The sequence below is a fragment of the Saccharomyces kudriavzevii genome (genome assembly GCF_947243775.1).
Source record: "Saccharomyces kudriavzevii IFO 1802 strain IFO1802 genome assembly, chromosome: 15".
Taxonomy (NCBI): domain Eukaryota; kingdom Fungi; phylum Ascomycota; class Saccharomycetes; order Saccharomycetales; family Saccharomycetaceae; genus Saccharomyces; species Saccharomyces kudriavzevii.
In genome coordinates, this window is record NC_079286.1 from 954,708 (window position 1) to 978,905 (window position 24,198).

At 40.5% G+C, this 24,198-nt stretch overlaps 10 protein-coding genes across 10 annotated transcripts; 4 read left to right on the forward strand and 6 right to left on the reverse strand.

The window, feature by feature from the left end:
• Positions 1-107: 107 nt before the first annotated feature.
• PYK2 (pyruvate kinase PYK2) lies at positions 108-1,628 on the reverse strand (the record flags this gene model as incomplete). Its single annotated transcript, XM_056231521.1, has 1 exon — positions 108-1,628. One exon carries the CDS (start codon positions 1,626-1,628, stop codon positions 108-110), a length of 1,521 nt encoding a protein of 506 aa, XP_056085331.1.
• A 362-nt stretch (positions 1,629-1,990) lies between these two features.
• Positions 1,991-3,871, reverse strand: PUT4 (proline permease PUT4; the record flags this gene model as incomplete). Its single annotated transcript, XM_056231522.1, has 1 exon — positions 1,991-3,871. One exon carries the CDS (start codon positions 3,869-3,871, stop codon positions 1,991-1,993), a length of 1,881 nt encoding a protein of 626 aa, XP_056085332.1.
• A 950-nt stretch (positions 3,872-4,821) lies between these two features.
• CIN1 (Cin1p) lies at positions 4,822-7,875 on the forward strand (the record flags this gene model as incomplete). The annotated part of the gene is made up of 1 exon (XM_056231523.1): positions 4,822-7,875. The coding sequence occupies one exon, from the start codon at positions 4,822-4,824 to the stop codon at positions 7,873-7,875; it is 3,054 nt and encodes a 1,017-aa protein (XP_056085333.1).
• A 24-nt stretch (positions 7,876-7,899) lies between these two features.
• On the reverse strand, positions 7,900-9,900 carry MNE1 (Mne1p; the record flags this gene model as incomplete). Its single annotated transcript, XM_056231524.1, has 1 exon — positions 7,900-9,900. The coding sequence occupies one exon, from the start codon at positions 9,898-9,900 to the stop codon at positions 7,900-7,902; it is 2,001 nt and encodes a 666-aa protein (XP_056085334.1).
• A 150-nt stretch (positions 9,901-10,050) lies between these two features.
• Positions 10,051-11,547, reverse strand: MEK1 (serine/threonine protein kinase MEK1; the record flags this gene model as incomplete). Its single annotated transcript, XM_056231525.1, has 1 exon — positions 10,051-11,547. The coding sequence occupies one exon, from the start codon at positions 11,545-11,547 to the stop codon at positions 10,051-10,053; it is 1,497 nt and encodes a 498-aa protein (XP_056085335.1).
• A 687-nt stretch (positions 11,548-12,234) lies between these two features.
• On the forward strand, positions 12,235-13,263 carry TFB6 (TFIIH complex subunit TFB6; the record flags this gene model as incomplete). Its single annotated transcript, XM_056231527.1, has 1 exon — positions 12,235-13,263. The coding sequence occupies one exon, from the start codon at positions 12,235-12,237 to the stop codon at positions 13,261-13,263; it is 1,029 nt and encodes a 342-aa protein (XP_056085336.1).
• Positions 13,264-13,461: 198 nt separating this feature from the next.
• On the reverse strand, positions 13,462-15,858 carry SOG2 (Sog2p; the record flags this gene model as incomplete). Its single annotated transcript, XM_056231528.1, has 1 exon — positions 13,462-15,858. One exon carries the CDS (start codon positions 15,856-15,858, stop codon positions 13,462-13,464), a length of 2,397 nt encoding a protein of 798 aa, XP_056085337.1.
• Positions 15,859-16,146: 288 nt separating this feature from the next.
• Positions 16,147-18,249, reverse strand: MSC6 (Msc6p; the record flags this gene model as incomplete). The annotated part of the gene is made up of 1 exon (XM_056231529.1): positions 16,147-18,249. One exon carries the CDS (start codon positions 18,247-18,249, stop codon positions 16,147-16,149), a length of 2,103 nt encoding a protein of 700 aa, XP_056085338.1.
• A 1,950-nt stretch (positions 18,250-20,199) lies between these two features.
• Positions 20,200-21,783, forward strand: GDS1 (Gds1p; the record flags this gene model as incomplete). Its single annotated transcript, XM_056231530.1, has 1 exon — positions 20,200-21,783. One exon carries the CDS (start codon positions 20,200-20,202, stop codon positions 21,781-21,783), a length of 1,584 nt encoding a protein of 527 aa, XP_056085339.1.
• Positions 21,784-22,272: 489 nt separating this feature from the next.
• CIR2 (electron-transferring-flavoprotein dehydrogenase) lies at positions 22,273-24,168 on the forward strand (the record flags this gene model as incomplete). Its single annotated transcript, XM_056231531.1, has 1 exon — positions 22,273-24,168. The coding sequence occupies one exon, from the start codon at positions 22,273-22,275 to the stop codon at positions 24,166-24,168; it is 1,896 nt and encodes a 631-aa protein (XP_056085340.1).
• Positions 24,169-24,198: the final 30 nt, after the last annotated feature.

Consider the following 24,198-nt stretch of genomic DNA (forward strand, 5'->3'; position numbering starts at 1 on the left):
TCCAAACGTTTAACAAAATAAGAAAAAAAAAAAAAGGGAAATCTAACTGAAGCAATGGACAATTTTTTATATAAATAGGTAAAACAAAAAAGGGACTTTAATTTTTACTAAAATTCTTCACCAACAGTAGAAACACGTAGGGTATTTGAATGACCGACGCCGCCTCTGAAGCCTTGGATGGAAACAACGGTATCACCATTTTCAACCATTCCAAAAGACCTCGCCATTTCAACGCCAAACTTTAGGCGTCTGTGAACGTCCTCGGCCCAATCGTCTAGGCGTTTTGGCTCATAAACAAACGGGAAAACGCCTCTATACAAATGTGCAATTCTTGCCGTTCTTGCATGTCTTGTTACCAGTATAATGGGACAGCTTGGTCTATACTTGGACAATAGTCTTGCCGTGTTCCCCGTAGTGGATAATACAACAATGGCTTTACCATCTTGCTCCAATATTGCTGCTGTGGCTGCGGCAGCCACCGTTTCAGTAGTGGAAGTAGGTTTGGGAGTGGCGTCTCTAAGATCGTCATAAAGAGCTAAATGTGCAATGGTGCTTTCAGCAATCAGAGCCGTAGCCGCCATAGTATTAACTGCATTCACTGGATAATCACCCTTTGCCGTCTCTCCAGACAGCATAACACAATCAGCGCCATCCAGCACAGCATTTCCCACATCCGAGACTTCAGCCCTTGTGGGTCTTGGGTTGTAGGTCATGGATTCTAGCATTTGAGTTGCGCAAATGACAGGTTTGCCCGCCAAATTACATTTTGCGATAAGTTTTTTTTGAATGGCCAACACTTCAGGTGCCAGTATCTCTATGCCCAAATCGCCCCTTGCTATCATGACACCATCTGTCACTTGCAGGATTTCATCGAAGTTATCTAGGCCCTGTTGATTTTCGATCTTGGAGATGATTTTAATATCTTGCCCTTCAAGGCCTAAGGCTTTCCTAATAGTCAAGACGTCTTCGGGAGTCCTTATAAAAGAGGCAAACACCATATTAATCCCGTTGCGGACGCCGAATCGCAAGTCGTCCATGTCCTTTGAAGATAGAGGAGGCAAATCGACGGCAGTGTTGGGTAAATTTACACCTTTACGAGATGAGATATAACCCGAGTTTACCGCCTGAACCCTTAAATTAGATTCATCAATGATCTGAAGGACCTTGAAAGAGAGAATTCCATCATCAACGTAAATGAATTTCCCGGGGACAATTACTTTTGTCAGGTGGGCGTAGTCTATATACATGATTTTATCATTGGAATTGTTTTCGAACTTTGCGTCAGTGGTGAAGATCATTTGATGGTCTATGGGGATGTGGAAGTCCTGGTCGTTTGAGGTGCGGCCTGTTCTGATCTCAGGACCCTTGGTATCGAGGGCAATGGCAAGCGGCCTTCCGGGGAACTGCTGTTCTGATTTCATAGCATTTTCGATCACGGATTGGTGGAATTCGCGGGAGCCATGGGAGAAATTCAGCCGGATAATGTTCAAGCCAGCTTTTCTCAGTGCAGTGATTGCCTCGCAGCTATTTGTCTTGGGCCCAATGGTACCTATGATGGAGGTCCGTCTAAGTTGCTGCGGGGTCCCTATTTTCAAGTTAGCTAGTCTTTGCAGTCTTGATTCTGGCATTGGCGGCGGTGCTGTTACGATTGTGCTATGGAAGGAAACAATTGCTGTTCTACGTACGATCTATTGAATTTTCTACGCACGTTTTTTGCATATATATATATATATATATATATATATATATACGTATATTATCGAGTATTTTTCACAGGCGATGACATTTACCCCTGTTTCTCAGGGTGCGTCGCTAAATGCATACGACGGAAAAAAAAAAATTTCCTTGAAAAACTTTTTATGGGCTTTTACAAAAACTTATGTATGTGTATGTGTGCGCATTTATATTTATTTTTATATGTGTTTTTACCTCCGCATGGGGCGTGGCAAGGGGAAGCATCTTGAATATTAGTACCGTGGTCATAAAAGTGTTACAACAAGGTGTCCATAAACTTATCTTTGATACTGGTGGGGGGCAGTCTCAACTCTTCGATTTCTCTTGACTTCTCCTCGATCTCCACCAAGCCTCTGGTGACGTCGATTTCGGACACGGGGAGCCACCACTGGTGCCAGGTCCTGGTGTAGAGCTTGTGCCCCAACCACAGAACCAAAAAGATAGGCAATGTGACGTAGGCGGCGATAAAGTCCGCCACTTTCCAGTACTTGGGGATGAAGATCGCATAGCCGTTAGTGATGGTGATGATGGAGACCACAATCAAAGAAAACCACACGGTGTAGGGTTGCCCCCAAGTCTTGAAGGGCAACCTGTCGTATAACCCGTTGTAGAAAATCGCCTTGCGGAACCTGAGGTACGCGATGCAGCCGCATATCCAGCCCAGGAACCCGGAAATGGTGCTGATATTGGAGAACCAGTTGAAAACGTCTGCCGTTGACGACGACACGTTCAAGTAGGCCAAGCAAGAGCATAGGAAGGATGCGGCCACGGCCACGTAGGGAACCCCCCACCTGTTGATTTTGCCCAGGCACTTGGGTGCCTGGCCCGTCTGTGCCATGGTCAGCAGCGATCTCGTACTCGCGAACATAAACGCGTTGGCGGCGGACCACGCACTAGTCAAGATGCACCCGTTGATGATGTGGGGAAGGACCTTGATACCGGCGTTCTGGATCCCGATCACGAAGGGAGACGAACCCGCGCCCGGCTTGCCCTGCGCCAGCGCATTGACCAAGACCGGGTCGTTGTAGGGAACAATAACGGAGATGGACAGCGTCCCCAGAACGTAGAAGAAGATTAGTCTCCACACGAAGCGGCGCGAAGCCTTGGCAATGTTCCTACGTTGGTCCGCGCATTCTGCCGAAGTCATGCAGACTAGTTCCGGGCCCAGAATGAAGGCGAAGGCGCCCTTGATGATACCAGTGTAGATATCAGTGAAGTTACCCAGCGAGCCCCCGGTGAGATGGTGCGCGAAGGCGCCCGGATGTTGCCAGTAGCGGAACCCAAGACGGTCATGCTTGGGGCCACCGCCCCAAAACAAGATAAACGAGAGAATTATCAGCCCGACAATGCATAAGATCTTGATGGAGGCAAACCAAAACTCGGACTCACCGTACACCTTGACGGCGGAGAAGTTCAACAGCACGACCACCAATAAAAACACCGTGATCCAGACACCCTTGGGCACCGCGGTGGTCCAGTACTCCACCACACCTGACGCGGCCGTGCATTCGGCGGCCACTAAGATCACGTAGCAGTAGAAGTAGTTCCACCCCGTGGCAAAGCCCAGCGAGGCATCGACGTATCTAGTGACCAGGTTGGCCGTGGACCCGGCACTATCAGAACCGTCACCGGGCAAGAAGCACACCATTTCGCCGAGCGCGCACATGATCGGATAGATCACGGCGGAGATAATGATGTACGATATGAACAGCCCCCCGGGGCCGCAAGTGTGAAGCGTGGACGATGTCCCCACGAGCAGCCCCGTACCGATGGCACCACCGAGCGCGATAAGCTGCACGTGACGCGATTGCAGGCCTTGCTTCAGTTTGCGCGGCTCGTTGTCGCCGTCAGCGGAGGGCGACTTCTCCAAGTCCACGTCCATCACGAGTTCCTCGTGGATGGTACCGTTGGACGACGCGGACTGGTCCTTGGAGATCTTTTCCATGCGGATATCGTCATCTTTTTCGTTGTCGTAGCGCTGGTGGTTGTTGCGCGACCCGGAGGATGCCGACTCCGTTACCTGGACAACGTTGTCGTCCTTCTTGTCGCCGGCGCTGCTGCCGCCAACGTCGTCTGTGAAGGTGACGACGCCCGCGCTTTGTCGATTATTCTTATGAAAGGGCAATAGATTCACCATGGTGTATGCATTGATGGTTACTTGTGAGAAAAGATGAACTTAAGAGGGAAAGGAAAAGAAACGAAATCGAAAAGAAAATAGTGTGTCCTATGTATACATACATATATATATGTATATATATATATATATATATTGTGTGTGTGTGTGTATGTGTGAATGCATGGGGTACACACGGCAGCCAAGCGTGTAATTTGCATTCATGAATGTACAGATTAAGGCATATACATTAGTGTCCCATCCGCAGGCCCTGTAAGCTTGTGTTATCAGCACAGGATGGAGGGGTAAAACAGATAAAAACCCGGTGTAGTAGTGATAGCTGAGAGCAGGCACAATGATAACGATGTGTCCTAAACAGACCTTTTTCTGATAAGAGATATCGGGCAGCGGTGTAAAAGCGAAAAAAGCGACAGGCACGCGCGCGCGCGACCGCCTTAACGTCATAGCAAGCGCAATGAAAGGCCCCTTGCCTCTGTTTAGGGTGGCTCGCGGCGGAACAGCGCGAGCCAGACTCAGGTCCCTCGGGCTCCTCCCGGGCTGCCGGACAGAGCCGTGCCAGCAACGGCGGCTGTCGTCACGAACGCAAGATGCCGCGTCCACAGAACCACTGCCATTCAAACAAAGGACCCTGGGTCCCCTGACATGACAAGCCGCCATGCCACGGCCAGTTTGTGACAAAAGTTGAAGCGCGCGGGACTTGCCATTTCAGTATGAGACGGATGTCCGGCCATTGCGCGCGGGCTCGGCGTTCTTCTTCCCCCCCCTTCTCTCGATGCGCAGAAAAACCAAAAAATTCATATAAAGGATATGTCTATCCCGGGTAAGAAGTTTCGGGGAAAAATTAATCAAAAAGCGACAAATTCGCCAGAAAGAAGGGGAAAAAAAAAGTGCATTTCTGCCAGAACGTTAGTAGCCAGCCATACCGCCCAACCCCTACCCTACCTACCCCAACCATGTCCAGTATCCCGACGTTGCTGAGCTCGATACGATCTGGAGTCCAGACCGTGTCTCCCGAGACGCATCAAGAAACGATTGCCGCGATCAACAAGTTCCAAGAGGATCCGGCACTGTTGGACGCCATACTGCCCAAATGCGTACCTCTTTTGGCCAACTCGTTCTTTCATGTGCCACCGCGTGAGCAAAGACTCGTTGCGGAGCTGTTCTACAATCTTGACAAGATCTCCCACGCACAGGTCCTTAAATCATTAGATACAAGTATTTTTAGACTAGACGACATTTTAAGCTATTTACAGGATCGAACGTCGCCCTCCTCTTTCGCCGATGTCTTGTGCGTCTATCTAAACCTATCTTGGCTGAGCGTCATCTTGCTCTCACCTTACACTTTTGAAGACAGGTTCCACAAAACGGTTCGGGTGTCGTCGGGGTTCGAAACGCACCCGATCTGCGTTCCTCCCATCAACAAGATCAAAGCTATTTTATACTTCAAAAACTTCACACGTGACTTCGACCAGATACCGGAACCAGATCGATCAAACGTGCCCTTTCTCAACCAATTCCTGAAATTGTTCATTCGGTCTGCTCAAGCTGCAACCACCTATTTCTCGAACGAGAACTTGGCGCATTTGCAAGCGGTTGCACTGTCCAACCACGCAATAAAGCTGTTACCTAAACTATTCCAGGTTTCGTACAATCACGCCTCTCACGAAATTCTCGATGCCATAGTAGAGTTCTTCCAAGATCACCTAAACTCAAATTCCACGGATACGAGGTTCCAGTTGGCCCACTCCTTTGCCAAGATTATCAAGTTTCTCCAGCAGGTGGACCCGTCATCGTCCGTCGAGTTCACTGAAAACACCATCGAGAATACAATCTGCCTCTTACAGGACTCTTGGGAGTCCATCGACAGTAACGAGTTACACACTTCTCTCTTGATCATCGCTGAAGTGGCCCTGGCTAGAATCCTTCCTGTAGACTTGATCGACCGTGTTTTGGCTCAGATCATTCCCATGACCTGTCATTTCCAGCAATCCCGCTTTCAAATTATCAAGGGTCATCATATTAGAGATTCGACAAATTTCATCATCTGGTCAATAATAAGATCAAACAGTAGCAACGATCTGACTGCTCAGACCCTACAATCACTATTGTCGCACCTGCTAATCAATGCCTTTTTCGACCCCGAATTAATAATCAGATATTCCAGTTTTGCCGCCTTGCAGGAATTAATGGGGAGGTCCAACAAATCTCTGGCACTGAACCAAGCAGATATAGCTTCCATACTGCAGGCAACCTGGAAAGACCTACCGAAATCGTTCGAGGAAAATTCAGGCCTAATCCGCACACTGTTCAATCCTGGAAACACCTCGAACACCTCTGTCTGCGTTTGGAGCATTTTTAACGATTGGGCATTCAGTTGGAATCTACTCGAAAATTTGCACCTGACCACGATGAAACTCAATATAGATTATAATTTACTTCCGCTAATCAAGTCACAGCTTCACTCACCTGATTTATTGCATGGCTTATTGAAGAAATCGGGAAAATCAGTCATCCAGAACTGTCAAATTTTGTACTTATATTTGAAACTATTTGAAAATGACGTATATCGCCCCGAGACGAGCCGAATTTGCGCTGACATTTATCATCACAAGATAAAATTTCAATCGTTTGGCCAAGGAAAAAGACAATTTAATGATAATTCGCCCGAATTATTCCGGATTTTTGTTATTTTGAAATACTGGCAATTGATGGGAGAAAATGATTTCAACCAAGAACTATTTTGGAAATTTGTGGAGATAATATCACCGCAGAAGAAATTAACCCTATACAATGAGTTTATCCCTACAATACAGCATATAATATCTCGATGCTGTGATCTCCATTACATGAGGGCCGCTCAATTAATCAAGTCAGGTAATGAATTGGCTTGCCACTCATTATGTCATCTACCTGACCAGGAGAAGATGTGTTCCCTTTTCTTTTCCCAGTTTCCTTTATTAACATCACAGTCCAAATCAATCTTGATAGAAGAACTCGACAATCATTGGAACGATAAGATAAGTGTGCTCCCGCCAGATTTGTACCAGAAATTCCTCAAAACCATCGTCAATTGTCTTGATGACTATACGACAACTCAACAAGGTGATGTAGGACGTCTGGTAAGAATACAGGCCTTGCAATTTGCACAATCACATCCTGATTTACTATATGAAAACGATGATTTCGTCAGGCCAAAATTAACTAGGTTGATGGCGGAACCTGTACCAGAAATTAAAAAAGCGAGTTTTCAATTACTCACTTCAACCGCCCCACAAATTGCAGAATTATCTGACTCTTTGATACTTGATTTTCAACACACGCAAGGTCAAAGCAACGAATTCTGGAAGGGCTACACAATTAGCGCAGGGGCAATAAACTTTGTAGACTCCCAACTAACTTCATCTATTGATTCCTTCATTGCATATTTTAGGTCTCTATCCTCTTCGCGACAATTGGAACTATGTAATGATTTGGTCAGAATAATCCCCAACGCTAAGCAAGTTGTTGAGTCAAAAAAATATGATTATAATAGAGATCCATCGACGGGCGGCATGAGATTTGATACTATCAAATTCGCCGTTAATTGCATAAAATTTTGGACAAGAATCATGGAATCTGGGTTGGTTATTTTACATCCTAATTTCAATTTTCAGGGCGTTTTCGCCAAAGTTTACAACCTGCATTTATTAGATTATGGAACATTGAGAGTGAATGCGATCAAATTTCTCCCATTTTTAGCAATCTCTCATTACTTCACCATCAAGGAAACAACCGACCGAAAAGATCTATTCAATTTAGTCAATTTCACTTTAAAAAGGCTATTGGTTATTATGAAACGTGAATACACAGCAACGAAATTGAGATTCACGGGAGGCCAGAATATCGCTTTACAAGGAATATTCCAGATATTATTAGAATTAGATGCTACCAGACAACTCCAATCTTTACAAAAGGCCTGTGAGAATTCTGAATTTATGGATATATTAGATTCTGATATTACTTTATAGAGCGAAAGCATCAAATTTACATAGTCATTCTTTCTGTTGTGTTTGCCGAGATATTATATAAGACAACAAGTCCTCTATCCTTTTTGAATAAGATAAATCCAATACCAAATCATACCGCGCATCGTTTGCGGTAAAACAAGCTTGCATCCCAACTTCCTTGTCTCTTTTCGCTCTACAATCTTGAAAAACATCTGAATCCATATCGAATAGAGTTTTCCGCTCCCCAAAAATCCTACGCAATTTAAGTTTGTCGATCGGCTGAACGGTGTGTCCCTCTAAATCAATTGATTTAACATCGACATACGATTCGCTAACATCATCTGTTATCTGCAGGACTCTATCAGTATTTTCTCGTATATCAATTTCCAAGCTAGAAAGCCATGCAGAGATCGCATCTCCAATCTGTGTGGGCAACCTCCATGAAAACTTACCATTAAACTTATCGTACTGAAGGAATTTGTGACTGTGTGCAATTAAAAAATTGTAAAAGATGAAGTAGAAGAAATCACAGTCGGAGTAAGTTTTGCAAACTTTCAACATCGAAAGAAAATCATGGACACTAAACTGATAGTCCATTCTATTCAATTGATTGAACAATGTCAACAGAGCGACCTTGGTACAGGTCGCTTGAGACATAGCATGAAAGAAGCAATGAATGCCGGAGTTTTCTTTGTTCCCAATTATATTCTCTGTCAGTAAAAATGGTTTCCATAATTCTCTTTCATATACTATATGCTCAACTAACGAAAGCACAAAATTGAAATTTTTATAGAGAGATAAGTGAGCGAGTAAAATATTAATGAAAAGTGCTTTTAAAGGTAAAGGCATACATTCAGCCCGCATCTGCTCATCCATTTCATTGATGTATCGTCTCCATACGCCTAGGCTTGACGGTAAATCGCCTAATTTGAACGATAAAGATTGAAGAAATGCCCCTTGTTTGAAGGGCTGAAAATTTCTTTTTGATAAAAAATGCATGCACTCCTTTAAATCAATTTCAAATGGCAATTTTTCCAGTCCGAATTGTTTAATGTTAGTGGAGGCTAAGGATAATCTATTCAAAATTTCAATGACTTTTAGGCAAGAGTGATTTTCACACAACTGCACGAGATTTGAAGAATCATGCGGATCAAGGTGAAGGTTCCAATTAGAATACAAACTTGTCAACATATGACACGCTTCACCTTCCATGTCCTGTGCTATCAAGATTTCTAAAGTCTTGATAAAACATGGACGGAATAATTCTAGGATTTGAATATCCCTATCACGTTTCTTCGGGTTAGTTACAGTAAAATCGAATATGCACGAGGGCAAGCTTTCCACTACACTTGTCCATTGGGATGTCTCCACATAAAATGCTAACTGAGATAACTTGATCAACAACTGACCTTCGGAATTTTCCGTAAATAGTCCTTGCATTACCTTTAAGTAATAGTTCGACTGTGACTTAGCGACCAAAAAAGCGCAATTCCTCAAAAACTTAGGGTTTGACTGAAATTCCTCTTTCCCCGTAAATGCTTTCGCTTTAAGGAAATAATAATGATCCAATAATTGTAGGGAAAACTTAGCTAGTGCAATCTTGTCATTTACGGGCCGGAGCGATATATTATAGAGCATGTTGGATAGTTCATGAAAAAACTCCAAAGGTAACCGACCATATGGCAATGTATCAATTGGTCGACCCATTTTATTCAACCATATTATATGGCCTGTACCAATGCGATTCAACAATGCAAAATACAGGGCAGGATTATAAGCAGTACGAAGCTTTTGTAGGGTAGTCAATACTACGCTTAATCTTAAATTTACATTTCGAAGTTTACCCTCTTTCAGTTTATCTTTCCTTGTTAGTGCATCCTTCAACCATTTATCCGTGATGGAGTTTGTTCTTTTGACGTTAGGGGAACGTTGGTACAATGGTGACCTTCGCTCTAGTTGCGGCGATAGTAATTCAGGGGTGTTTAGAGATTCTTTGATCAATTTACCAATATGGGTAGATGAACATCTTCTAAAAATAAATTTCATGTTCTATCCCCTATACTATTAGCATTTTTTTCCCGCTGTTTCTAAAAGAGAAGGGCTACTGTTACTTACAAACATACAATCAATTTATGCTGCGCGTAGCGCTTGGCTTTTCATCTTGCATCGCGTGCAATGTTTTTTTTGAACAAATCATTACTCTAAAACTTTCTTCTTTTTGGGTATTGCCTGAGAAATAACAACGCTTTTAGGTAATTTTCTTTTCCAATCTGAAGTTATACTTTCTAATTTAGGACCTTCGTTATTGCATAGTATTTTTTTGTAATATAGCCTTTCCAGTTGACTCAAATGTTTTGCGATCCAGACATGTTCAAGACTTTGCTTACTATTTAATCGTTTAGCTACATCTGTTTGCAAAAGTTCTTTGACAAAACTCTTAGCACTGTCGGAAACTATGTCCCACTGCTTTATTTTGAAATTAAGTTTCCCAACTTTTGCATTCTGAATAATACATCTCTCAGAACCATCACCGTAAAATGGAGAGATTCCCGTTAACATAATGTGTGTAATAACGCCCAGGGACCATAGGTCGCACTTGCTATCGTAACCTCGTTGCTCTAGAGTAGCTGCTCTTGAGAAGCTTTGATAAGCTTTTCTATTTGCTCTAAACCCAACTTCTGGAGCACAATATTCTGGTGTTCCCACGACTGTATGCATCCTTTCTTTGTTAGAACTCAAATCTTTAGCTATGCCAAAATCTGCCAAGACGATTCTAGTACATGGCTCCGGCGTGCATAATAAAATATTATCGAGTTTCAGGTCACGATGGACAATACCTTGATCGTGAAGATAGTTTAACGCTTGCAATATCTGAAAGACAACCAGTAAAGATTCCGTTTCAGACATGGAAGTTAAACAATCTCCTTTAGCCAGGTGAGAGAAGAGATCGCCGCCAGGAATTAAATCCTGGAATATATAAAGGTGATTGTTCTTGTCACAAAAAGTGTGGTAGACTTTGATAATATTCGGATGATCCAGTCTTAAGAGGATTCGAGCCTCTTTATCAAATTTGTTTGGTTTGAGTTTTATAATCTTGACAGCATAATTTTCAGGGTGATAGCAAACATCATCTTTTCTTTCCTTTGAATTATGCGTGATCAAGACATGGCCAAACGTGCCATTTCCGACTATCCTATTTGTTATTTCCCACTGATCTACTTCTCTCAAGAAACCCATTTGATCCAAAAGTTTTGGGTCCAGAGAGGACTGTAAATCATCATTAATCATAAAAACCAGCTGTATTTTTTTACTGTCGTTTTCTTCATTTCCTTGAGATAATTCGACAGTATCAGAATCTTTTAAAAGGTACGTTTTATCCCTTTTCAGAAGTAAACCGTTCAAATATGTCCCATTCAAAGAACAATCTTTAACGTAAAACATCGGAATGCTATCCTCATCAAAAAATACGCACCAAAACACACAATGAATGGAGGATATTGAGGGATTGGTTAGAACTAGCTGGCATTCCTTATTATTTCTTCCTACTTTCACGAGCTGGTGCTTTACTATAGGTATTACTTGTTCTGTGTGATAGCCGCCGACGTTTACTTCCAAGTGAGCAGCAGCTATACCCCCTGCATCCACCTGAATACCATTTTTAGTTGTAAAATCAGAGCTACCTAACGATCCCATTTGCCTCTCCTTATTGCCGTTGTTACTCTCGTCCTGTAATAATCAAAAAGCGCAGGAATTAGCAGAAAGAGATAGATTATTGTCCTTTTATATTAAGAAGTAAAAGGAATAGCCGCCGAAATTTAGCCGCCATAATCACTTTTTAACCCGGCCAGAATTCATGATATTCTTTACGGTTGGAACTTCTTGATGAACCGGTAAAATTACAGGGGATAGTCTAGAATAAAGGAGGGGAAAAGCTTGATTAAGATGAGTGGAACCAATAAAGTTCTGTTATAATTTAATATTCTTAAAGACGAGACGCTACTTGTTTTTCACATAGATGCTTTTTTTTTTACGCTTTATGCCTCTTGCAACATTGCTCTTGCCCATAATAATAAGTAGCACAAGATTTTGTCCCTACTGATACTTTGATAATTTGCCATAGTATTGCTTTATTCTGATCGTGCCGTGGCCCCTTTTAAACTAGCTGAATTGGCTCCTTCTCGCTCTCTTACGCACTACGCGCATCAAGCAGGAAGAAACAACCACGTCGTTGATGAATATTTCCATAGGAAGACTACATAAAAAAGGTAAAGATTAACAATATTTAGGTGAAGAAACAATAAACTAATCGCTGTAAATAATTTAATTACAAAGCGAGAAAACAAAAAAACCAAAAATAAGGGATTATAGCATAATATAGCGATGTCTGAACCGAATACACCTCTGCATGCCCAACCGAATGAACAGCTGGACCTGAATAACCTGAACGATCTGGATGAAAAAGACATTGATGATTTGAACTTGGACCCAAACTCTGACATAGAGGCAACTGCAGATTTCGACGTTGTCGCGAATTCGAACATTAACGATACCGTCTGGCAATGTACTTCCAATAAGAAAAGGAAATATCATACGCCAGAATTCAATGATGTTTATAGTAAAGCCAACAACGCAATCAATGACGTAACCATGCTTGACGATGTTGACGATTTTCAGCCCAGAATCAACGTATCTTCGCCATTCTCATCCACCACAAAACTGAATGAATTATTGCCCAATGACCACGGTGAAATTTCGCATCCAAGAAGATTATCAATGTCTCAACAATCCAAGTTTATTTCCTATGTTGATGATCAACTTCTGCAAATTCAAAGAAAATTTGTTCAATCCAGGGGGTTGAACATCAAAAACGGTTACGCCAGTCTTACTCCGCTATTAAAAGATTTAAAAACCTTGGTGGACTTCATCTGGTATTCTATCGCCCATGTCCCCAACTCCGACTATTTACTTCAGTCAGAACAGAAGAGACGTAGTCCCGATACCCGAAGCTCTGACAATTTATCTGAATATTCCAGTTACTTCGGGCAAGGGTCTTATTTGATTAAAATTGCAGACGATCTCATCGATTATGTAGAAAAGTTCACATTCAAAAATATGGAAGATTCAAAGACCAATGACACTTTATCCAAGTTATTTAAACTGTTTTTCATCCTTGACAAGATATTCGTAATCTTAATCGATAATAGCAGCAGCAAACAAGCTTCTGCAACAGCTTCAACCAATAGGAAATTAGCAGGGTTGAATGGAACTGATATTGTTAGATTGAAAGGTATCGCAGAACGAACAAGAGTCCGTTTACCCATCTTTTTAGAATCTCAAGGTGTCCATGGCTATCATTATGAACTATGCAAAGTTTACGAGGGTTTTCTAGATAGCGCTAACTCAATCTAAACTTTTCAGCGCCCGCAGCACATCTCTTATGCAATGAATTTGTAACTTTTAAAACTTCTCTCCCGACACACCCCTCTACTTTTTTGCATGCATATATATATATATATATATATATATATCAATACAACAGATGTATAATTCTCCAATCGAACGTATTTCAAAATTAACACTCTCTCATAATGCAAGTTCCTTCTCATACTACTCTGGAGAGTTAGCGCTTACTGACACAGCTTTATATGAACTCAAGTCCAATATCACAGTGACATCCTTAGTTATCTTGGCCAAATTGGCCAAATTAGGTCTAAGTTCATTTAAATTGGGGACGTCGCTCATTACAATTTTCGTATTAGCCAAGATTGATATTATTACTTTCAAAAATGAGTTCATTATCTCCCACGTTTTCAATTTCTCCAAAGATGTCAAATACCTCTCCGAATTTAGATCGTTTGGTATTAGTAGGTTCAGCCTTTCATTTAATTGTTTGGATAAGTCCATTGCTTGACGACATGTTTCAGTTAAATCACGAATCTTAGGTGCCAACGAGTCCGTCAAAATTTGCTTTCCCATTGTGCTAGCAATAGCTATTTTGGATATTTCTGAAGTCAATTGATTATATACAACGCTCACCATTTTAACTACTGTTGAGAGTGTCTGGTATAGTTGAATGTCAATATTTGTCTCCACCGCACTAGTGCTACTATTGCTGGAAATATTACCACTCATCGGTGGGGGAGTTATATTGGCATTAGAGGTTATCGTGCTAACGCTATTTGATGCATTGATAATGGAAGAATTCATAACAGGATGAGCCTTAACTTCATGCGGTATTGACTCTTTCTTCGAGTCGCTAGTAGATTTGTTATGTTGAAGTAGTTGCTGCCTTGGCAAGTTGTCGTTAGAAGGCTTTATTTCACCAATACTTGTCTGGGCAACCCCGCTGCTCGTCACATTCTGATTGCCCGAGATCGGACCATGGACGTGAGGATTGTTCAAATTCGGTGATAGTACTGGAACAGCTGCGCTGCTTGGAATAGGTGTATCTCCCGCCAGAATATTATTGTTCGAAAGCAGTGCAGATGTTGAAGGAGCTCTTGTGCTCCTTGTTTTCGGCAGTAACTTAACATTCCCACTACATAGTGTACTGGTTGTATTCGCTACCGGACCTCCACTGTTTGTGATACTGGACGATGTGTCATGTCTTGAAAAAGAGTGCTTCTTCGAAGGCTTATTCGTTGTGTTAATTATCTGTTCATCTTCTTTGATAAATGACCATGCATTATACATCTCGGTATAAGCGCACATTAATGTCATGTAAAACATTCGTATAAAGCATAAATCATCCTCTTTGAAGAATATCTCGAAATTTCTCCTCAACAATGTTATAATTTGTTTGAAATTTGTGATGATGGTAAGACATAGCTTAATTAGCGCCTGATCATGCGATTTGTCTTCATTCTCTGTTTGCTGCAAAACCTCTACCAAATCATCGGTGTGTGATCTAACCGAATATAATAGCGAAACTACATTCACTGCTACCGCTTTTTCTTTACAGAAGGATGCAATTTTCCTAATTGCTTGCTGACACTCTGTGAAGCTAAACAACAGCTTTCGACAGGATAGAACCAATTCTGCATGTGATATTTTTTGGTGACCATTACTCAATGACTCCTCCGGCAAAATTGATAGCCTCTTAAAGTAGTCATTATATTTGGAGTGGTTATATAGCTCTGTCCCGTTCGCTGTGCCACCAGAATCTGGCTCAACATTTGCTGTAGTGCCACTGAAAGACAAAGCTGAGATTAGATTGGATGAAGCTGCTGATGTGGATGAATTTATACTCGAGTTCACATTTGGGGCTGGTGAGATTATATTGCTGTCATTTATTACTCCATTAGACATGTTTGTATTTATAAATCCCATTCTTTTGGCTGCCCTGGATATTTTCGATTCTGGAATAGCTTGAATAGGGTGGTCTTTCAGATATCGCGATATTGCAATTGCCCAATATTCTTCTTTGGTGATGCCTGCATGAAATGGAGTATAACTTTGTACCTGGTCGAGCTCTTCTTTAGGCAACTTGTTATCTTCTAGATCTAAAACGCTTAATTTGTTAAATTTGGTAATCGATTTCAAGTTATGTATGCTGGACACGTTATTGTCTTTCAACGACAATACACGTATGTTATCTTGCCAAAAAGATGATATTTCATCTGGAAAAGCTTCAATTTCATTGGATGACAGATCCAATATCTCCAATTGGGGACATTGGGTTAGAACGTATGGAATTTCTTTGAAATTGTTATTGTGCAAATCCAGATACTGCAGCTTTGATAGCCTCTTAAAGCTGGCAGGTAAGGATGTTAAATGATTTTTCCTTAAGGACAATCTTTCAACGTTCTGAATATGAGCCACCTCTTCATCAGATATCGATTTGATGTTAAGCGCAATTAATTTTAGAGTTGTACCATTAGAGCTTGCTTTCTCTTGTGTTGCTAATTCAGATATTATGGTGTGGTTTGAACTCGTGGACGGTTTATCAACGGGTAAATAATCTTCTTTTGGATCCAACGTCCTTTTTGAAGATGTCATCACCATTTAATACGTATGGTTACAGATTCAATCTTTTTCATATGGTATTCATGGAGTATAGCATAAATATTAGAATTAACTCTATTTGCCCACCTATATTTGAAGATCTGCTGAATATTCTCTTGTTACCCGACCGGAAGCTTCTTTTTTTCTTTTTCCGAAATGCTTCTTACAGCTACTTTATTGTTCTTTAAATCATTATGCATGGAAACATTAATAATAATTATATGGTAGTTATATACAAGAGATCATTGAGTTACAGCATCATATGGACAGAAAATCAATAATGGAAGCCTATTTCTTCTTATGATAAACTTCTTCTAGAAGAGTCTCTGGAACTGTAATTCCATCGCATTCTTTTAGAATTTGTATATCTTTGAAATTGGGACGAAAACTTCCATTGCTACCTACATCTTGCAAGAATTGATTAATAAAGCCCACTTCGGTTTCTTCTAACTCCTTAGAATTACGTGCAAAGGTTGCCAAATTGAATAAAATTTTTGAAATTGCCAAGTTTGACACCCTGATTCTCGAATCTTTAGCTAGATTATAATACTTTTCGATGGAGAAAATATACTCACCCTGTTTACTTTTGTAAAGCTTATCACAGAGCCCTAATAATAAGGCATTCAATGGTGTGTTATCCACATTTCTTTTTCTAGTTTTCTGATACGCTAAGAAGCCTTCGAACAAACTCTCTGCCTCAGCCACCGTACCGCTAGGCTTACTAAACTCCGCTGAAATGAAATCAGCATAGTTCCTAGCATTCAAACTAGTTCCTAACTGTTTGTAAAGCTGATGAATTGGCTCTATAGTGGGGCATATGGAAGTGAACGCTTTTGTAATTTTTTCGACTTTTTCGTAATCTTTGGGGTTCACGGAAACACTTTGCAGTAGCCTAAATTCTGGACGCACATCTTCTGCTTGATATTTATAGTTGGCATACATTTTGATGCTCAAAGTTTCCAAAGTGGGGGAAGAGGTACCATCGGCTGGATAATGTTTATGGTAGAATGTGTTGAATTGTTCTTCATTCACTTTTTCATCGCTTAACATGAAGAGCAAAACTTTATTGAGCAGTTTCTTAGTTCTCACAGTCTCTCCTAATTCTCCCTTGATCTGGTCGTATGTTAATGGGGAGGTCTGGCATAGAGCCAGGAGAAATGCTTCTTTCACTATGGGGTCCTTCTTGAAGTTCTCAGGAAGTTCCTCTTCCCAAAATGCCTTTAAGTGATTGAAATTTCCTGAACTGCATAAAGCCTTGACCAACGACGCATAAGATGTATTTTTAATATCACCTTCTGGTTTGATAACACTATTCCAGACTGCTAGGATTCTATCCAATTTCTCTTTACTAGAATTGGCTCGCAGATGTGCTACAGCATTCAATAAACGATCCTTTAGGGGCAAGTTATGGGGGAAAATCGTACTATACTGATTGTAAATACTTACCGCTTGATCGGGCCTCTGCAAATCAATAAACTTATCCATGAACATAGCAATGACTTCAATGTTTTTTTCACCTTCAAGTTTATCGTATTGGCCGTAGAGATCTCTTAAATCTATCCATCTAGGAGCGTTTTCAATTTGATTTAGGAAGTGACCAGTGTCCTGTACCGTATATTGATAGTATAAGCCATTCAGGTTCTTCATAACCACATCCCTCCCTTCAAGAGAACTATATTCGATATTTAACATTCTTTTTATCATGTTAAAGGGTAAAATCTGACCCATTTTTTCATCGATCTGCAAAATCTTATGCAAAATTTTGATATTGACAGTATTTTCCGGCAAGAGTAAATAAGCAATGGTGGTAATAGCAATATTTTGTGTATGTGCATGAGGGGAGCTATTTTGAAGTAAGATCATTGGGTTTTCTGAAATTGTTTCTAAATATCTTACCCATAGGGCAATAACGTCTTGTGGAGACTGATTTGATAGAAGATACCTCAAAACAATGGTAAAATGTTGCGAACGGGCCAATTTGTATTGACATAACGTATTTAAAACTTGATAGGGATCTATTTTCATGTCTTTGTTTTTATGGCTTAATTCCTGTAAAAGATCCGAGGAAAAGTTCGCCAATAAGTGGGATCTTTCCATAGGTGAAGGATTCCGTAAACTTTGTTTCAAAGATTCAACTTTGTCTTTGAAATCATTGAAAACTTCATTAATGTCAGAGCCTGGAGCCTTCAACTCACTCTTCAAATCGGCTGCAACATTTTGGACCCTCTCAAATGGCGACACGTGTTTTTCCTTGTTTTCTAAATGTTCATCTTTTATTTCATCCAATTGAACACTATTTTGCTGAAATACCGAAGCTGAAAAGGAGATACATCTTCGTGAAATAACAACACTTGAATGATCAAAGGTTCTTAAAGCATTACGGGAAAACATCGCGTCCCAGTGTAACGCTCTGATGTCACTTTGTGTCAAAGCCATTCAAGCATCATATATAGGGCAGGTTGACTTCCTTAGTTAGATGTGTAACCAAATGGACGTTTCCGACATCACTCCATGCAACGTACACAGTGATATTTATCACACCTTACCCTTCCTCTACCTTCTTCAGTTGATAACCAAACTATTACTCCCTTTTCACAGTCAAATTAGAAAAGTAAATCAAACACTGAGGTTTATTCTTTCACTTGCGCAATTTGCCTTCCTTAAAGTTGGCGGCAAGCCAGCGGCCCGGCGTACCTTTGTTATGAACCAAGTCTTGTTCATATCTGCTTTTTGTGATGACGCCTCAAATGTTGTTCGCCTTGTCATCGTTCTTAAGGGTGTCTTCAAAACTCCTTAAAAAGCTCCAAGATTTAGTTCTGCCTATTGAATTTGTATTTGCCTCTCTGTATTGGCGGCTAAATGTTGTCGTTTTTAATCCATCCGTCCCTGCAATAAATATGAGGCTGTCAAACACCGGCTGCCAGCCGGCGTTTCCGACTGGTTTTTGTATCCGCTCTGGACGGCTTTTTATTTTTTGTTTGGGGTGCACGGATAGCAGGCGGTAATGGACAAAACGCGGTTGTAACTGAATTTTTTTTTCACGGTTGTCGAAGGGCACAATGGTATATATATTCAAGAACATCTTATTTCTTAAGTATTTTCCTTCACATTTAAGATTCTATATACTCTCTACCCTTGGCATTGAAGAATAAACACATCCTTAAAGAACAGAAATCCTAATAATTACATGATCATTATCATTTTGCTCCAATTAATTTCATGCAGCTTCTGCTGTTTATCATCCAACCTAGACCGATGAGACTCTCGTGAGCACGACAGACAGACCATAGTTCTCATCTATCAACAAAATACCGCTGGTTGGTTTTATAAAAAGGCTTCTTCCCACTTTTTGAATATGCATAATACGAACGCATTTCCTTCAAGTCCACCTTTTGCCGGCATACACATACATCCCAACCTTACATCCCATCGCTATGCACTGTGGGTGCAAAGGTGTTTTTTTTTTTTTTTTTTGGTGGGTTCGGAGATATTTGAATAAGAAGCAGACGCAAAAAAGCTAAAATTACTTGGTCGATGAAACTTTTGGCGAAAAAATTTTCTAGAATCTATGCGATGAGTAGTCAAAATTCTTTTTCTTTTCCTCTTCTTATACTACATCTTATTTCCATGTTATCTCGTGAATGTTTTTCGTACCCTCTCTTAAGGCGCCTTTCCTTTTCTTCTTTTAACTTGGGATGATTTAATTTTCAACGTACTTCTTTTTCTACGCCTTTCCGTTTTCATTATCAAGAGTTTTCTAAGCTCCCCTTATTTTTATCAGTTAAGGTTCTTGGTAAATTCTATCTCGGAATAATCAGAAACAAAAAGTCATTGATTGACTGTTTGGCTCAAAAAACAAAAATTATAACTTTTTCTTTCCAGCGTTCCATCACATTGAAAGCTTTAAAACAATAGCATTTTTTTCCCCTATTCTTTTTATTTAGCTTTTCCTTTACATTGGAATACACTTTAAGTTCAAATTTTTCTATCCGCTTTCACCTTATTTTCTGTTTATTATTTTTACCCCGGTTAAGCTGCCCTTTTTCTTAATCATTTCCCTTTTTACCCTTTTTTAGTCACTTCTGTGTCAGTAAGCGGAATTATATAAAGAAACGTTAGTAGAAACGAAACTGATAGAGTAGAGAATAAACAAGCAATCAATCAACAACAAAAGAGATATTGGGAGGTTTTAACTAATTTTTCCAACATTTTTCTGATTTCATAAATCAATTTTTTTACACTCTTCTTTTTGCTTTGCTATAATTTCTTTGAAAAGGACTAAAAAAAATACCCAAAAAAAAAGACAGAAAATAACAATATAAAAAAATTGAATAACCTATAATGGCATTGGCAAATTCCAGACCTTTGCAAATACCAACTTTAGAGAATGAAATCCTTCATAACTCAAATTCCCCAGTTTTTCAATTGAGTTCAATGGGCTTTACCACTAGAGCTGACACTATTTCGAATCCGGGTACGGATCTTGTTGGAAACCAGCCGAGCATGACACTCGATGATAATAGTTTATCTGGTTCTTCATTTTCGTCATCTCAGGAAACTAAAACCTCTAAACCTAAAAAAGATTCTGGCGTCTTAAAGAAAGACAATCCACTATTAGAAATATCTAAGTTGATACCTGTTACCGGTGAAATACCAAAGCCCGAAAATAGAGACTCCCCTCTGGATGATGATGTCCTTCATGCGGTTTTTGTAATATTATGGGAGATGGACCCGAATCAACAAGGTATGACTGTTAAACAATTGTGTGATTTACTTTTGCAAAAACACCCGGATATGTCTAATTTATCGACCAAATTATCAAACTTGATTTCTGCGAAACTGAATGCTTATGTTAAGAAAATCGAAAAGGGCGAGAAGACGTTAATTTATGCTTTATCGAGAGAGTGGTCGAATTCTTCTCCTAGAAGGATGCTTTATATCTACAGAGGGATATTATCACCTGATTATAAAGAGCATGCCCAGGCTGTCACGATGCAGCTTAAGCAACAATTAGAAAAGTTGAGTGATTCAAGCGACTTTAATCCAACTGGCAAGAAAAAAAAGGACTCTAACGACAACGGCAATCAGCAGGCTAGCAATGATAGTTATTCGAGCTCGATGGCGGATATGAAAAACGTAGCTTCTAACAGCTCCTTTTCAAAAAATTTGAATGTGGGAAATTTGGCCTTTTCGTTAAGTCCAGAATTCAACATACCTTACTCGACTTCTCCAGTGTCACTAAATTTGTCACCGTCAATAAGTAGTAACCAACAGCAATTACAGACACCTTCTACTCCAGCATCGAAGAGTAAGAACATCAATAAGAAAAGAAATTATCCAGATGACGATGCTCCTGATTGCATGACGGAACCAAAGAGGAGTAAAGCCGCAAAAACAGGAAAACAAACAAAATCCCAATCCTCATCCGTTTTATCGACACCAAAAAAGATACTATCTTCTACTTCGCTATCTGCCTTTGTAGGTTCCAAGAACGTTTCCCCAGAGTCTTCCGTGTCCCGTAATACATCATCAAATACTTATGTTACTGCAGCAGCTGCTGCACCAAGACTTTCTAAACTTTTGCCAAAGAATGGGTTCAAGAAAAACTCACGCAGCTCTTCCGAGCTGGCTGCCATTCATAAGGTAATCTCCACACAGACTCCCATTGAAAGTTCTTCAGAGAGTTCTGTAAACAGCAGTAGTAGCAGTTCGCCAGTTAGCAATGCTACTGCTGGTTGCTCTACTGAATCTTTGTCAGACTTGAATTCTAGCCAAGACAATGAAAGAGAATCGAACCTGAATGCTCAAGAACCACGAAACGAAGTTACGAATTGGATGAAAATTGTGAGAAATGGATTTTTGACCCACGATATCGAATCTCCAGAATCAATCACCTTAGATGACCTAGAAAATATATTCAATTGATTTTTTCTCCTTTACAATAGCTTAACGGCTACTCTACTCTTTTATTACTGTTTATTTTTTCTCAAATTATACTATCTGTTCTTCTCATTCGGACAATTATTTAGCTAGTTCTAACTTTCATTACAATATTCAAATAAATAAACAACTACAAATAAATAAGGGAGGACAAATGAACGATTAGGCTGGTTTACCATCGATATCATATTAATTTACGGTTATTTCAAAGCTATTGGTGTTTAAATTCATCTGCTTACCCCACATTTAGTTTATCCGAAATATGCGGAAAGCTTTTATTTTTCGTCATTTTCCGATCGGCACTTGCAGGACTGTCAGAAAAGAAATGGTTAACTGAAAAATTCAGAGTTCCAAACGGACTTACTTGTTATTTTCAATTTATTATTGCATTCTTCATTCAGTTAAAATTATTGAATAAAAAAATGAGAAGTGGTGTCAAACGAGCAAGGAAAATCCATTTCAGGAAAAAGAAAAATGATTAGGCTTACTAATAAGCGCTTAGTTAGAGGCCTGCAAATGACTACTTTAGCAAAGTCTAGTCATTTGACCGTACGCACAGCCATGACAAGAAAGTTCAGCCTGTCATGCAGCGTCCTGAACGAGGCACATCTTACTGAAGATGAAAGGGAGCTGCTGAATGAACCAAGAGCCCGCGATTATGTGGATGTTTGCATTGTTGGAGGAGGACCGGCAGGATTGGCAACAGCCATTAAACTGAAACAGTTAGACAATGCCTCGGGAACAGGTCAGTTGCGTGTTGTTGTACTTGAAAAATCTAGTGTGCTGGGCGGCCAAACTGTTTCAGGTGCCATATTAGAACCAGGAGTATGGATGGAGCTGTTTCCTGATGAACAATCTGATATAGGTATTCCGTTGCCAAAACATTTAGCGACTTTGGTGACCAAAGAGCATTTGAAGTTCTTGAAGGGGAACTGGGCCATAAGCGTCCCCGAACCATCTCAAATGGTGAATAAAGGTCGTAACTTCATTGTCTCTTTGAACCAAGTCGTTGGTTACTTGGGAGAAAAAGCAGAAGAAGTAGGAGTTGAAATCTATCCTGGGATAGCTGTGTCAGACCTCATATATGATAAAAATAATGCTGTGAAAGGTATAGTCACCAAGGATGCTGGTATTTCGAAATCTGGCAAGCCTAAAGAGACTTTCGAACGTGGTATGGAATTTTGGGCAAGACAAACTGTATTAGCAGAGGGCTGTCATGGTTCCTTGACCAAACAAGCCCTTAAAAAGTATGATTTAAGAAAAGGCAGACAGCATCAGACTTATGGATTGGGTATCAAAGAAGTTTGGGAAGTAAAACCTGAGAATTTCAGCAAGGGGTTCGCAGCCCACACTATGGGATATCCGTTATCAAATGACATTTATGGTGGTGGTTTTCAATATCATTTCGGCGAAGGGCTGGTTACAGTAGGCCTTGTGGTGGGGCTGGACTACAAGAATCCATACGTTTCACCATACAAAGAATTCCAGAAAATGAAACATCATCCGTATTATTCCAAAGTTTTAGAAGGCGGTAGGTGCATTGCCTATGCTGCAAGAGCTTTGAATGAAGGTGGTCTTCAATCTGTGCCAAAACTGAACTTCCCTGGAGGCATTTTAGTAGGTGCTAGCGCCGGCTTTATGAACGTGCCTAAGATCAAGGGAACACATACCGCAATGAAGAGTGGGTTGCTTGCCGCTGAAAGTATCTTTGAATCTATAAAAGGTTTACCTGTATTAGAAGAAGTTGAAGACGACGATGTCAAGACGGAAATTTTTGCTAAAGAGCCAATTATCAACTTGGAATCATACGAAAGCGCGTTTAAAAATTCATCCATATATAAAGAACTTTATGAAGTCCGTAATATCAGACCGTCATTCAATGGGAGATTCGGTGGATATGGTGGCATGATATATTCTGGTATCGACTCTTTGTTTTTGAAGGGCAAAGTTCCTTGGACACTGAAATTCGATGAGAAAAATGACGGTGAAATTTTGAAACCTGCCTCAGATTACAAACCCATAGAATATCCCAAGCCAGATGGTGTGATATCCTTCGATATATTAACATCTGTGTCCAGAACGGGAACGTACCATGACGATGATGAACCATGCCACTTGAGAGTTCCAGATCAAGATATGGTGAAATACGCCGAGAGAAGCTTCCCAGTTTGGAAGGGCGTCGAATCAAGATTTTGCCCAGCGGGTGTATACGAGTTTGTCAAGAGTGAAAAATCTTCCGTGGGCACAAGGCTCCAAATCAACTCTCAAAATTGCATCCATTGTAAGACCTGTGATATAAAGGCGCCAAGGCAAGATATCACTTGGAAAGTACCTGAGGGTGGAGACGGACCAAAATACACACTGACTTGATCTTTGGGACTCATTATTTATTTTATTTAT